We start from the raw sequence: 12,769 nt of genomic DNA, 5'->3' as shown, positions 1-12,769 counted from the left end.
AGATATCATGATGACACTAAACTCATACCTTTCAATGGTAACTCTGAACGTGAACGGGCTTAATGACCCCATCAAAAGGCGCAGGGTTTCAGACTGGATAAAAAAGCAGGACCCATCTATTTGCTGTCTACAAGAGACTCATTTTAGACATAAGGACACGTACAGCCTGAAAATAAAAGGTTGGAGAACCATTTACCATTCAAAATGGTCCTGAAAAGAAAGCAGGGGTAGCCATCCTTATATCAGATAAACTAAAATTTACCCTGAAGACTGTAGTGAGAGATGAAGAGGGACACTATATCATACTTAGGGGATCTATCCAACAAGAGGACTTAACAATCCTCAATATATATGCCCCGAATGTGGGAGCTGCCAAATATATCAATCAATTAATAACCAAAGTTAAGACATACTTAGATAATAATACACTTATACTTGGTGACTTCAATCTAGTGCTTTCTACACTCGATAGGTCTTCTAAACACAACATCTCTAAAGAAACAAGAGCTTTAAATGATACACTGGACCAGATGGATTTCACAGATATTTACAGAACTTTACATCCAAACTCAACTGCATACACATTCTTCTCAAGTGCACATGGAACTTTCTCCACAATAGACCACATACTGGGTCACAAATCGGGTCTGAACCGATACCAAAAGATTGGGATCGTCCCCTGCATACTCTCAGACCATAATGCCCTGAAATTAGAACTAAATCACAACAAGAAGTTTGGAAGGACCTCAAACACATGGAGGTTAAGGAACATCCTGCTAAAAGATGAAAGGGTCAACCAGGAAATTAAGGAAGAATTAAAAAGATTCATGGAAACTAATGAGAATGAAGATACAACCATTCAAAATCTTTAGGATGCAGCAAAAGCAGTCCTGAGGGGGAAATAGATCGCAATACAAGCATCCATTCAAAAACTGGAAAGAACTCAAATACAAAAGCTAACCTTACACCTAAAGGAGCTAGAGAAAAAACAGCAAATAGATCCTACACCCAGCAGAAGAAGAGAGTTAATAAAGATTCGAGCAGAACTCAATGAAATGGAGACCAGAAGAACTGTGGAACAGACCAATAAAACCAGGAATTGGTTCTTTGAAAGAATTAATAAGATAGATAAACCATTAGCCAACCTTATTAAAAAGAAGAGAGAGAAGACTCAAATTAACAAAATCATGAATGAGAAAGGAGAGATCACTACCAACACCAAGGAAATACAAATGATTTTAAGAACATATTATGAACAGCTATACTCCAATAAATTAGGCAATCTAGAAGAAATGGACGCATTTCTGGAGAGCCACCAACTACCAAAACTGGAACAGGAAGAAATAGAAAACCTGAACAGGCCGATAACCCGGGAGCAAATTGAAGCAGTCATCAAAAACCTCCCAAGACACAAAAGTCCAGGGCCAGATGGCTTCCCAGGGGAATTCTTTCAAACGTTTAAAGAAGAAACCATACCTATTCTACTAAAGCTGTTCAGAAAGATAGAAAGAGATGGAGTACTTCCAAATTCGTTCTATGAGGCTAGCATCACCTTAATTCCAAAACCAGACAAAGACCCCACCAAAAAGAATTATAGACCAATATCCCTGATGAACATGGATGCAAAAATTCTCAACAAGATACTAGCCAATAGGATCCAACAGTACATTAAGAAAATTATTCACCATGACCAACTAGGGTTTATTCCCGGGACATAAGGCTGGTTCAACACTCGTAAAACAATCAATGTGATTCATCATATCAACAAGAGAAAAACCAAGAACCATATGATCCTCTCATTAGATGCAGAGAAAGCATTTGACAAAATACAGCATCCATTCCTGATCAAAACTCTTCAGAGTGTAGGGATAGAGGGAACTTTCCTCGACATCTTAAAAGCCATCTACGAAAAGCCCACAGCAAATATAATTCTCAGTGGGGAAGCACTGGGAGCCTTTCCCCTAAGATCAGGAACAAGACAGGGATGTCCACTCTCACCACTGCTATTCAACATAGTATAGGAAGTCCTAGCCTCAGCAATCAGACAACAAAAAGACATTAAAGGCATTCAAATTGGCAAAGAAGTCAAACTCTCCCTCTTTGCCGATGACATGATACTCTATATAGAAAACCCAAAAGCCTCCACCCCAAGATTGCTAGAACTCATACAGCAATTTGGCAGCGTGGCTGGATACAAAATCAATGCCCAGAAGTCAGTGGCATTTCTATACACTAACAATGAGACTGAAGAAAGAGAAATTAAGGAGTCAATCCCATTTACAATTGCACCCAGAAGCATAAGATACCTAGGAATAAACCTAATCAAAGAGGTAAAGGATCTATACCCTAAAAACTACAGAACACTTCTGAAAGAAATTGAGGAAGACACAAAGAGATGGAAAAATATTCCATGCTCATCGACTGGAAGAATTAATATTGTGAAAATGTCAATGTTACCCAGGGCAATTTACACGTTTAATGCAATCCCTATCAAAATACCATGGACTTTCTTCAGAGAGTTAGAACAAATTATTTTAAGATTTGTGTGGAATCAGAAAAGATCCCAAATAGCCAGGGGAATTTTAAAAAAATAAAACCATAGCTGGGGGCATCACAACGCCAGATTTCAGGTTGTACTACAAAGCTGTGGTCATCAGGACAGTGTGGTACTGGCACAAAAACAGACACATAGATCAATGGAACAGAATAGAGAACCCAGAAGTGGACCCTCAACTCTATGGTCAACTAATATTCGACAAAGGAGGAAAGACTATCCACTGGAAGAAAGTCTCTTCAATAAATGGTGCTGGGAAAATTGGACATCCACATGCAGAAGAATGAAACTAGACCACTCTCTTGCACCATACACCAAGATAAACTCAAAATTGATGAAAGATCTAAATGTGAGACAAGATTCCATCAAAATCCTAGAGGAGAACACAGGCAACACCCTTTTTGAACTCGGCCACAGTAACTTCTTGCAAGATACATCCACGAAGGCAAAAGAAACAAAAGCAAAAATGAACTACTGGGACTTCATCAAGATAAGAAGCTTTTGCACAGCAAAGGACACAGTCCATAAAACTAAAAGACAACCTACAGAATGGGAGAAGATATTTGCAAATGACGTATCAGATAAAGGGCTAGTTTCCAAGATCTATAAAGAACTTATTGAACTCAACACCAAAGAAACAAACAATCCAATCATGAAATGGGAAAAAGACATGAACAGAAATCTCACAGAGGAAGACATAGACATGGCCAACACGCACATGAGAAAATGCTCTGCATCACTTGCCATCAGGGAAATACAAATCAAAACCACAATGAGATACCACCTCACACCAGTGAGAATGGCGAAAATTAACAAGGCAGGAAACCACAAATGTTGGAGAGGATGCGGAGAAAAGGGAACCCTCTTGCACTGTTGGTGGGAATGTGAAATGGTGCAGCCACTTTGGAAAACTGTGTGGAGGTTCCTCAAAGAGTTAAAAATAGACCTGCCCTACGACCCAGCAATTGCACTGCTGGGGATTTACCCCAAAGATACAGATGTAATGAAACGCAGGGACACCTGCACCCCGATGCTTCTAGCAGCAATGTCCACAATAGCCAAACTGTGGAAGGAGCCTGGGTGTCCATCGAAAGATGAATGGATAAAGAAGATGTGGTTTATGTATGCAATGGAATATTACTCAGCCATTAGAAATGACAAATACCCACCATTTGCTTCAACGTGAATTGTCAATTGGAGAAGGACAAACATTATATGTTCTCATTCACTATAAATAATAGTTAAAGGGAATAGAAGGGAAGGGAGAAGAAATGGGTAGTAAATATCAGAAAGGGAGATAGAACATAAAGACTCCTAACTCTGGGAAATGAACTAGGGGTGGTGGAAGGGGAGGAGGGCAGGGGGTGGGAGTGAATGGGTGACGGGCACTGAGGGGGGCACTTGACGGGATGAGCACTGGGTGTTATTCTGTATGTTGGCAAATTGAACACCAATAAAAAATAAATTTATTATTTAAAAAAATTGAAGAACAAACTCACTCTCTGAGGACAGCATTATCCTGATACCAAAACCAGACACCACAAATAAAAAAAAATTACAAGCCAATATCCCTGATATATCTATATGCAAAAATCTGCAACAAAAAATATTAGCAAACCAAATTTTATACATTGAAAAGATCATATACCATACTCAATTAGAAATTATTTCAGAAATGCAAGGATAATTCAATATCCACAAATCAATCAACATTAACACATTTAAAGGAATTTATTATTTTTATTTTTTAAAGATTTTATTTAGTCATGAGAGGGAGAGAGGGAAAGAGAGAATGAGAGAGAGAGAGAGGCAGAGACACAGGCAGAGGGAGAAGCAGGCTCCATGCAGGGAGCCCGACGCAGGACTCGATCCTGGGTCTCCAGGATCAGGCCCTTGGCTGAAGGCGGCGCTAAACCGCTGAGCCACCCGGGCTGCCCCTAAAGGAATTTATTAAAGGAATTTAAACATTTTTTGTGTGTTGTGTTAATATACCACATTAACAAAATAAAGGAATAAAAATTCTATGATAATCTCAATAGATGCAGAAACAGCATTTGACAAAATTCAACATTCAAATAAGATACAAAGTGAATATAGAGAAAACATACCTCAACTTAAGAAAGGCCAGATACGACAAACCCATAGCTAACCTCACACTCAACAGTAAAAAGCTGAAAGCTTCATCCTAAAATCAGGAACAAGACAAGGATGACCACTCTCGCCACTTTTATTCAACATAATACTGAAGGCCTAGCCACAAGACAAGAAACATAAAAGGTAAAGAAGTAGTAAAATTGGTAAAGAAGAAGTAAAACTGTCACTATTTGCAAATAATATATATAGAAACCCTAAAGACTCTATCTACCATCCATGTTGTTTGTCAATCATACATCAAAAAAAAATCCGTTTGTAAGGCTAACATGTGATATGCAATCTATTATGTTGAGAAAAATAATTCAAAATAATATAAATGTATTTGTCTTAATACTGCACCCTTCTATGAATAGGAAATTAGCATCCCATGAACTATAATTTAAAAAGAAAACTATGTTAAAATCCATTAGCAACATTTTATTTTTTTATTTATTTATTTTGCAACATTTTTAAAAAAAAGATTTTATTTATTTATTCATGAGACAGAGAGAGAGAGAGAGAGATGCACAGACAGAGACATAGGGGAGAAGCAGGCTCCATGCAGGGAGCCCGATGCGGGACTCGATCCCGGGACTACAGGATCATGCCCTGAGCTGAAGGCAGAAGCTCAACTGCTGAGTCACCCAGGCATCCCTAGCAACATGTTTTCATCATTAGGTATGTTCAATGTTTAAAAATTTTAAGGGGTAGAATATCATAAATCACAAAAAGGAGAAAAAAAACATGAGCTATACTTAAAAAGTTCTTCACTTAACAAAAATTTTGACAATTGTCTCTGAATTTAAGCAAATGTTACATTTTTAAAGTGTATTTTTTAATCACTTACTCTGGTTCTGGATTCTTTGGAGAAAGTCCCCATACTTCAGGAGCTCCCAATTCTCCAATCCTTTCTCTCTCACTTAATCTCCTAGAAGATACAGGCATATAAATTAGAATTCCATAACTAAATTGTCTCCTAAATATATAATCAATTCAAAGGAGTCTAGTTAAGTCCTGTTTTCCCTTTATATTTTAAAACTTAAATTAATAAATTAAGTATACTCATTATAATCTGATGTTCTTTGATAGTACTACCAAATAGTACAGACTATAGGCAGCCTGAGAGGCCGGGCGAGAAATCCAGACTAAAAGGCTTGTCAAGTGCATCTCCTCTGCCTTACGCATAACATAGTTCCTAATTGCTCATTTTGTCTTCTGAAATATGTGGCACAAACAGTTTTATATTTGGAAATAACTTCTTTGTTTACACACAATTATGAGAATAAAGAGCAGCCTCTACTTTTGGTTTAGTCAACCCATTTTCAGAAACTCAGGAATAAAATAAAAATGAACCATTAGAAATAGAAAATAAAGAGAGCTCTGAAAATGAAAGAAAAGTTTTATTTGACAAAAATTGTTCTCAATGAGATACGGGGTTCGTTTTCTCCATTTTCCCTTTAGTTCCTTTAGTTCCTTTTTGGAAAAGGACTATATCCTCTATGTACTCTTGAAGGATGTGAAAATTTTTCTTATGTTTGTGACATTTTTAAAAATTTTGCTCATAAAATACAAAAAACAAAGGCTCAATTCCTTAAAGTTTACCTGCTTGTGATTCCATTTGTTAAAACAAACTCTTACAAAATAAATTGGTATGATTGTTTGAATATACTAATTTTTACTTCTTTATTCAGGAGAAAAGGTATTATAATCATGCAGAGTTAGACTCAGGTTTCCCCCTTAAAGAAAAGCCTAAAAGGGTCATACTTATAACTCAATTTGGAATATATATACAGGTGGAAGTATGACAGGCTATAAGAACAGTCAAGTTCTCATCCCTGCTACCCCCAGCTTTATCTGTAACTCATCTTCTGGATGTACAAATGCAAATTTCATCCAAAAAGTTCCAACATTTTTTGGTGAGGATTGTCCAATAGGAAACTGGTTGCTTTTTGAGTAACATATGAAAAATTTAATTTGGAGAGGTAGGTCTCCAACCTAACTCAGTTCTGTTTTTCTTGTTTCTGCTTCCATTCAGGAAGGCCTAACAGCTTACACTCAAGGACTATTTATTATGTTCCAGGAACTAAATCATTACAACTCTAAAAGCCTTGACACTAATTTTATCCCTTTTTAAATGGTTAAGAAATAAAGCTCGGGAGAAGTTAAGAAACTTGCTCAAGGTCACACAACTAACAGGCAGCAAAGCAAGGCTTCAAATTCAGGCAGTCTGATTCTGGAGCCTGTCCTCTTCATTGCTCGCTATGCTTTATTATTTCCCATTCCTGAAAGAAAAAGATTTATGGAGACATCTCTGAGCTGTTGGAATCTTATTGCACCTCTCAAAGCTTGTGATATTCTTAAATTTCATTTTTAACATAGAGAACACAAAAGCACTTATACAGTCCCTGACAGGACACTTAATAAGCTGTAGATATTATGACTTACACAGCAATAATTATAATCCATTTCCTTTCAATCCTTCTTAAACTATCCACTTTTCCACTCCAAAACTCATGAGAGGACACCTGATCTCACACTGACCTCATTTTTCATGGTCAAGCTGAGACCATTTAACAAGACCTTTTTCAATGTAGCTTAATCAACAGTTTAGCAGATCACTTTTGCTCCACTGAACCATCTTGTCTCAGAGGTTTTTCTCCCCTCCAATTTAAACTTTTTTTTTTATAACCAATTTAAACTTTTAATCTCAAGCCTTCCAAACTTGGTAGGAAACATTTCCACTTACAAAACCTGTTACCTCAAGCCTGTCTGATCATCCAACAAGCAACGGTTGTTCGCCTACAAAGTGCTAGGCTCTGCTAATTTTGTGATCAATTAAAATACGTCTCTTCTTTTCCAGGAGCTCAGTCTCTAGTGTGAAATAAAAACATGCTTACAAAAAATAATGACACAACCAAGCAAGTACTGTAATTCTCATAGGTGTGAGGTTCAGAAGAGAACCCCTAAAAGCCAGAAGGCAGAAGAAAGCAGTGAGACACCAGGGTGCTCCCTATGAAGCCACTCGAGGAAGAGGAGGAGGAGGGAAAACCCAAGGGACGAGAGGGGTGGAAAAAGGCATTGTGTGTGGAGGGGACCTATGGGATGGAAAAGGGTCGAAAAAGGCACTGCAGGCAGGGGGGTGGGACTGAAGGAGGAGAAAAGGAGGAACAAGAGGTTGTGGGGTGGAGACTGAAGGGGTAGAAAAGACTGGGAAAAGGTTGCGGAGGAGGAGTGGAAACTAAGGGATAGAAAAGGGTAGGAAAAGGCATTGGGAGAGGGACTTAAGGGATGGAAAAGGCAGAAAAGGTATTGAGGGAGACTGAAGGGATGGAATGGGATGGGAAAAGGCAAGTGGGGACTAAAGGCATAGAAAAGGGTGGAAAAGGCACTGAGGGGAACTGAAGGGATAAAAAAGGGGGGGTAAGGATTGGGGGAGGCTGAAAGGAGAGAAAAGAGGGAAAAAGGTGTGTGAGGGGAAGGAAGGGAGAGAAAAGCGTGGGAAGAGACTGGGGGCGGAGGGTATGACCAAAGGCATAGAAAGGGGTTGCAAAAGGCACTGGGGGGACTGAAGGATAGAAAACGGGGAAAAAGTGTTGGGGGGCTGAAGGGATTGAAAAGAGTAGAAAAAGGGATTGGGGGGACTGAGGGGATTGAAAAAAGAGAAAGGTGTTGTAGGAGGGACTTAGGGATAAAAAAGAGTGGGAAGAGGTTGGGGGGTAGAGTGGGACTACAGGTATAGAAAAGGGTGGAAAAAGGCATTAGGGGGACTGAAGGGATAGAAAAGGGTGGGAAGAGACTGGTGGGAGAGTGGGTCCAATGACACAGAAGAGGGTGGAAAGAGACATTGAGGGGGACTGAAGGGATGGAAAAGGGTGTTGGGGGAAGACTGAAGCGACAGAAAAGGGTGGGAAGAGGTTAAGAGGGAGTGTGACCAAATGTTGGAGAGGATGCGGAGAAAAGGGAACCCTCTTGCACTGTTGGTGGGAATGTGAAATGGTGCAGCTACTCTGGAAAATTGTGTGGAGGTTCCTCAAAGAGTTAAAAATAGACCTGCCCTACGACCCAGCAATTGCACTGCTGGGGATTTACCCCAAAGATACAGATGCAATGAAATGCCGGGACACCTGCACCCCGATGTTTCTAGCAGCAATGTCCACAACAGCCAAACTGTGGAAGGAGCCTCGGTGTCCATCGAAAGATGAATGGATAAAGAAGATGTGGTTTATGTATACAATGGAATATTCCTCAGCCATTAGAAACGACAAATACCCACCATTTGCTTCAACGTGGATGGAACTGGAGGGTATTATGCTGAGTGAAATAAGTCAATCGGAGAAGGACAAACATTATATGGCCTCATTCATTTGGGGAATATAAATAATAGTGAAAGGGAATAGAGGGGAAGGCAGGAGAAATGTGTGGGAAATATCAGAAAGGGAGACAGAACATGGAAGACTCCTAACTCTGGGAAATGAACTAGGGGTGGTGGAAGGGGAGGAGGGCAGGGGGTGGGGGTGACTGGGTGGCGAGCACTGAGGGGGGCACTTGACGGGATGAGCACTGGGTGTTATTCTGTATGTTGGCAAATTGAACACCAATAAAAAATAAATTTATTATTAAAAAAAAAGAGGGAGTGTGACCAAAAGGATAGAAAACATGCATTTTTGGAATGCATTGGAAAATGGAAAAAAGCACTGGGGGGAGTAAAAGGGTTAGAAAAGTGGGTAAAAGGGGGACTAAAGGGACAGAAAAGTGGAGGGGGGAAGAGGTTGAGGGGGGAGAGGCACTGAAGGCATAGAAAAGCATGGAAAAAGACATTGGCGGGTGACAGAAGGGATAGATAGCAAAGGGAAGAAAAGGTGTTGGGAGGTACTGAAGGGATAGCAAAGAGTGGGAGGGGAGGGACCGAAGGCATAGAAAACAGTGGAAAAAGACATTGGAGGGGGACTGAAGGACAGAAAAGTGCAGAAAAAGGTGTTGTGGAGGGGTGGGATTACAGGGATAGCAATGAGTGGGAAGAAGTTAGTTGGGGAGAGGGACTGAGGGCATAGAAACATGTGGAAAAAGACACTGGAAGGGGACTGAAGGGGATAGAAAAGGGTGGGAAAGGTTGAAGGGGGAGTGGGACCAAAGGGATACAAAAGCGTGGAAAAAGGCATTGGGGGGATTGAAGGGATAGAAAAGGGGGGAAACGTTTTGTGGTGGAGAATGAAGGGATTGAAAAGGGAGGAAAAGGTGCTGTGGAAAGTGACTGAAGAGATAGAAAAGGGAGAAAAAGAGGTTATGGGGGGGACTGAAGGGGTAGAAAAGGATGGGAAGAGGTTGGAGGGCGAGTGTGACTGAACACATAGAGAAGTGTTGAAAAAGGAATTGGCGGCGGGGGGGAACTGACGGGATAGAAAAGGGGGGGAAAAGGTGTTGGGGCGGAATGAAGGGATAGAAAAAAGGATGGGAAGAGGTTGCAGGGGGAGTGGGACCAAAGAGATAGAAAAGGTTTGAAATAGGTATGGGGGGAACTGAAGAGCTAGAAAAGGAGGGGGGAAAGGGTGTTGTGGTTGGGGAATGAAGGGATAGAAAAGGGGGAAAAAGGTTATGGGGGGACTGGTAGTGGTAGAAAAAGGTGGGAACAGGTTGGGAAGGAGTGGGTCCAAAGGGATAGAAATAGCTAGAAAAGGCATTGCGGGGGGGCAGGGGGCGGACTGAAGGGATAGAAAAAGGTGGGAAGAGGTTGGGGGAGAAGTGGGGTCGAAGGCATAGAAAAGGGTTGAAAAAGGCATTGAGGGGGACAGAAGGGATAGAAAAAGGTGGGAAAAGGCATGGGAGGGACTGAAGGCATAGAAAAGGGGAGAAAAGGTCTTGTAGGGGGGTGGGTCCGACGGGACAGAAAAGGGTGGGAAGAACTTGCGGGGGGCGGGGGAGTAGGACCAAAGGGATAGAAAAGGGCTGAAAACGGCGTTGACAGGGAAGGCGGGAGGGGCTGAAGGGATAGAAAGTGGGGGGGGGGGGGCGTTGACAGGGAAAGGGGTGGGGCTGAAAGCGGCGCGAGGCAGAGAGTGAAAACCGAATAGTCTGAAGGGGGATGAACGGTGAGACAGACACGGAAGTCGGGTGGGCTCCTGCAAGAGAAGGCGTGCCCGTCACACTCACTTCTGCCGCAGGCTCTCCTCCCTCTCCTTGTCCAGAAGGCTAGGCCACGGCTTGTCACTTCCGTAGGGACGCGAGTAGCCGCCATAATACGCAGTCGAGGAGGCAGAAAAGAAGGGGTTACCCCGCGGCGCAGAGGGCCGCTCCCGGGAGCGGGATCGGGAGCGGGATCGGTAGGACTGGTTTCGGGACCCTTGGCTGAAGCCACCCAGCTGATGGCTGAGACCATTCCGGTCCCCAGAGCGAGAGCAGGAGTGCGAGCGAGAGCTCGAGCGCGAGCGGCGGCCCCGCGGGGAGCGGGCGGATCTGCTGGGCTTAGGGCTCTTTGACGAGCTGCGACGCTTCGACCCGGAGCCCGAGGCCTCCCTCTCTGGGCTGCGGGAACCCGACACTGGAGCCATCACAGGCACTGGGTCCCCTAAGCCGCTAGAGAAGCGGGCGCTCTCGCGAGCCTCGGGAGATCTCGGTTGGTTTAGGTCCCCAGACCCGCCGTGGCGCCGCCACCCTAACCTGGGGAAACCTTGGAAACAGTTCCGGGTACGTCGGCAAATCCCTTCCCCCGACCTAGGTAGTCCTACCCACGGGACTGTGATGGGTGTAGCGGTATAAAGAGGTCGTGGGGCAACCGGGTCCACTCATCCTTCCGGTCCTGAGTGAGGCTGCTCACATCTAACCCGGACTGCGGAGCTTGTCCTTTCTGCAGCGTTCAATTGAAATACCTGAAGGGAAGGGCGATAGGCCACAGCGGCCGTGTGAATAACAAAAGTTAGTGTAACTCTCTCTATATATGTGTTTGTATGGCGCTGTGTGTAGGAGCATACCCACCCCCACACGCATTTTTTTAAAGATTTTTATTTCAGAGAGCGCAGGCAGGAGCACAAGGGGGCGAGGGGAGAGGGAGAAGCAGCCCAAGGTGGGCTCCATCCCAGGACCCTGAGATCATGACCTGAGCTGGAGGCAGAGGCTTAAGCCACCCAGGCGCCCCCATAATTTTTTTCTCTCTAATCTCAAACAAAATAAGGAGCATCTATCAAAACTGGTGATGAGCTATGATGTCTAAGCCCTATTTTGACCAGTTAACTTAGAGGGCACAAATTCTTTGTTAATAACTTGAGCCTGATACACCACAGTTAAGTCTGTGGCCCAGAGAAAACTGCTTATTTATTCCCCAGAAATTCATCTCCGCTAATGTGCCCCTACTTGTCCAGCCCTGTAGACGAGTCCCATCATAAGGCAGCTCAGCAATACATGGCTAATACTTATTTATTCTATTCATTTTATACTGTTTTTATCTTTTTTATTTAAAAGAGAGAAAGAGAGGGAGGGATGGTCAGAGAGAGAGGGAGAAACAGACTCCCAGTTGAGCAGGGGCTCCCCTCGGGACTCAATCCCATGCCCCAATCCCAGGATCCTGGGATCATGACCTGAGCTGGAGGCGGAGGCTTAACTGACTGAGCCACTCAGGCGCCCTATTTTCTACTGTTTTTAAATAAAATAACATATGAACATTAATTCTACGGACTTTAATTTTTTTTAAGATTTTATTTATTTATTCATGAGAGACACAGAGAGGAGAGAGAGAGAGACAGAGAAGCAGGCTCCATGCCGGGAGCCTGACGCTGGCCCCAGGACTCGAACCCAGGTCTCCAGGATCACACCCTGGGCTGAAGGCGGCGCTAAACCACTGAGCCACCTGGGCTGCCCCGAACTTTAATTTTTGAGGGTACAATGAGTTCGCTGTGGAAATTCAGAATCCAGTCTACTAGTAGTCAGATGGCCTCTTGGGCTTTTCCTCCTAAAAAGCAACTTATGAGACCATGAACACTAATGCCATAGATTATTGGAAGTCTCCTCTTTTAGAATTTAAGGGAAAGATGCTAACATAATGTAAATGGAAAAAGTGGACCACACTATTGGGTATCTTCTAGGTAAAAACAG

The 12,769-nt window shown here is 42.7% G+C and overlaps 1 protein-coding gene across 1 annotated transcript in view; it reads right to left on the bottom strand.

Moving 5' to 3' along the window:
* The window catches only part of NKAP (NFKB activating protein), a 35,242-nt gene extending 23,859 nt beyond the window's left edge, over positions 1 to 11,383 (bottom strand). Inside the window, exons 1-2 of the mRNA XM_072816321.1 lie at positions 10,835 to 11,383; positions 5,535 to 5,615 (exon numbers count right to left, since the gene is read on the bottom strand). Coding sequence (XP_072672422.1) covers positions 5,535 to 5,615; positions 10,835 to 11,232 — 479 coding nt within the window. The 5' untranslated portion in view covers positions 11,233 to 11,383. The remainder of the gene's footprint in view (positions 1 to 5,534; positions 5,616 to 10,834) is intronic.
* Positions 11,384 to 12,769: the final 1,386 nt, after the last annotated feature.

Source organism: Canis lupus, chromosome X (genome assembly GCF_048164855.1).
Source record: "Canis lupus baileyi chromosome X, mCanLup2.hap1, whole genome shotgun sequence".
In the NCBI taxonomy this organism is placed as follows: domain Eukaryota; kingdom Metazoa; phylum Chordata; class Mammalia; order Carnivora; family Canidae; genus Canis; species Canis lupus.
Note: the sequence above shows the minus strand (reverse complement) of the source record. Positions and strands in the feature narration are given on the sequence as shown.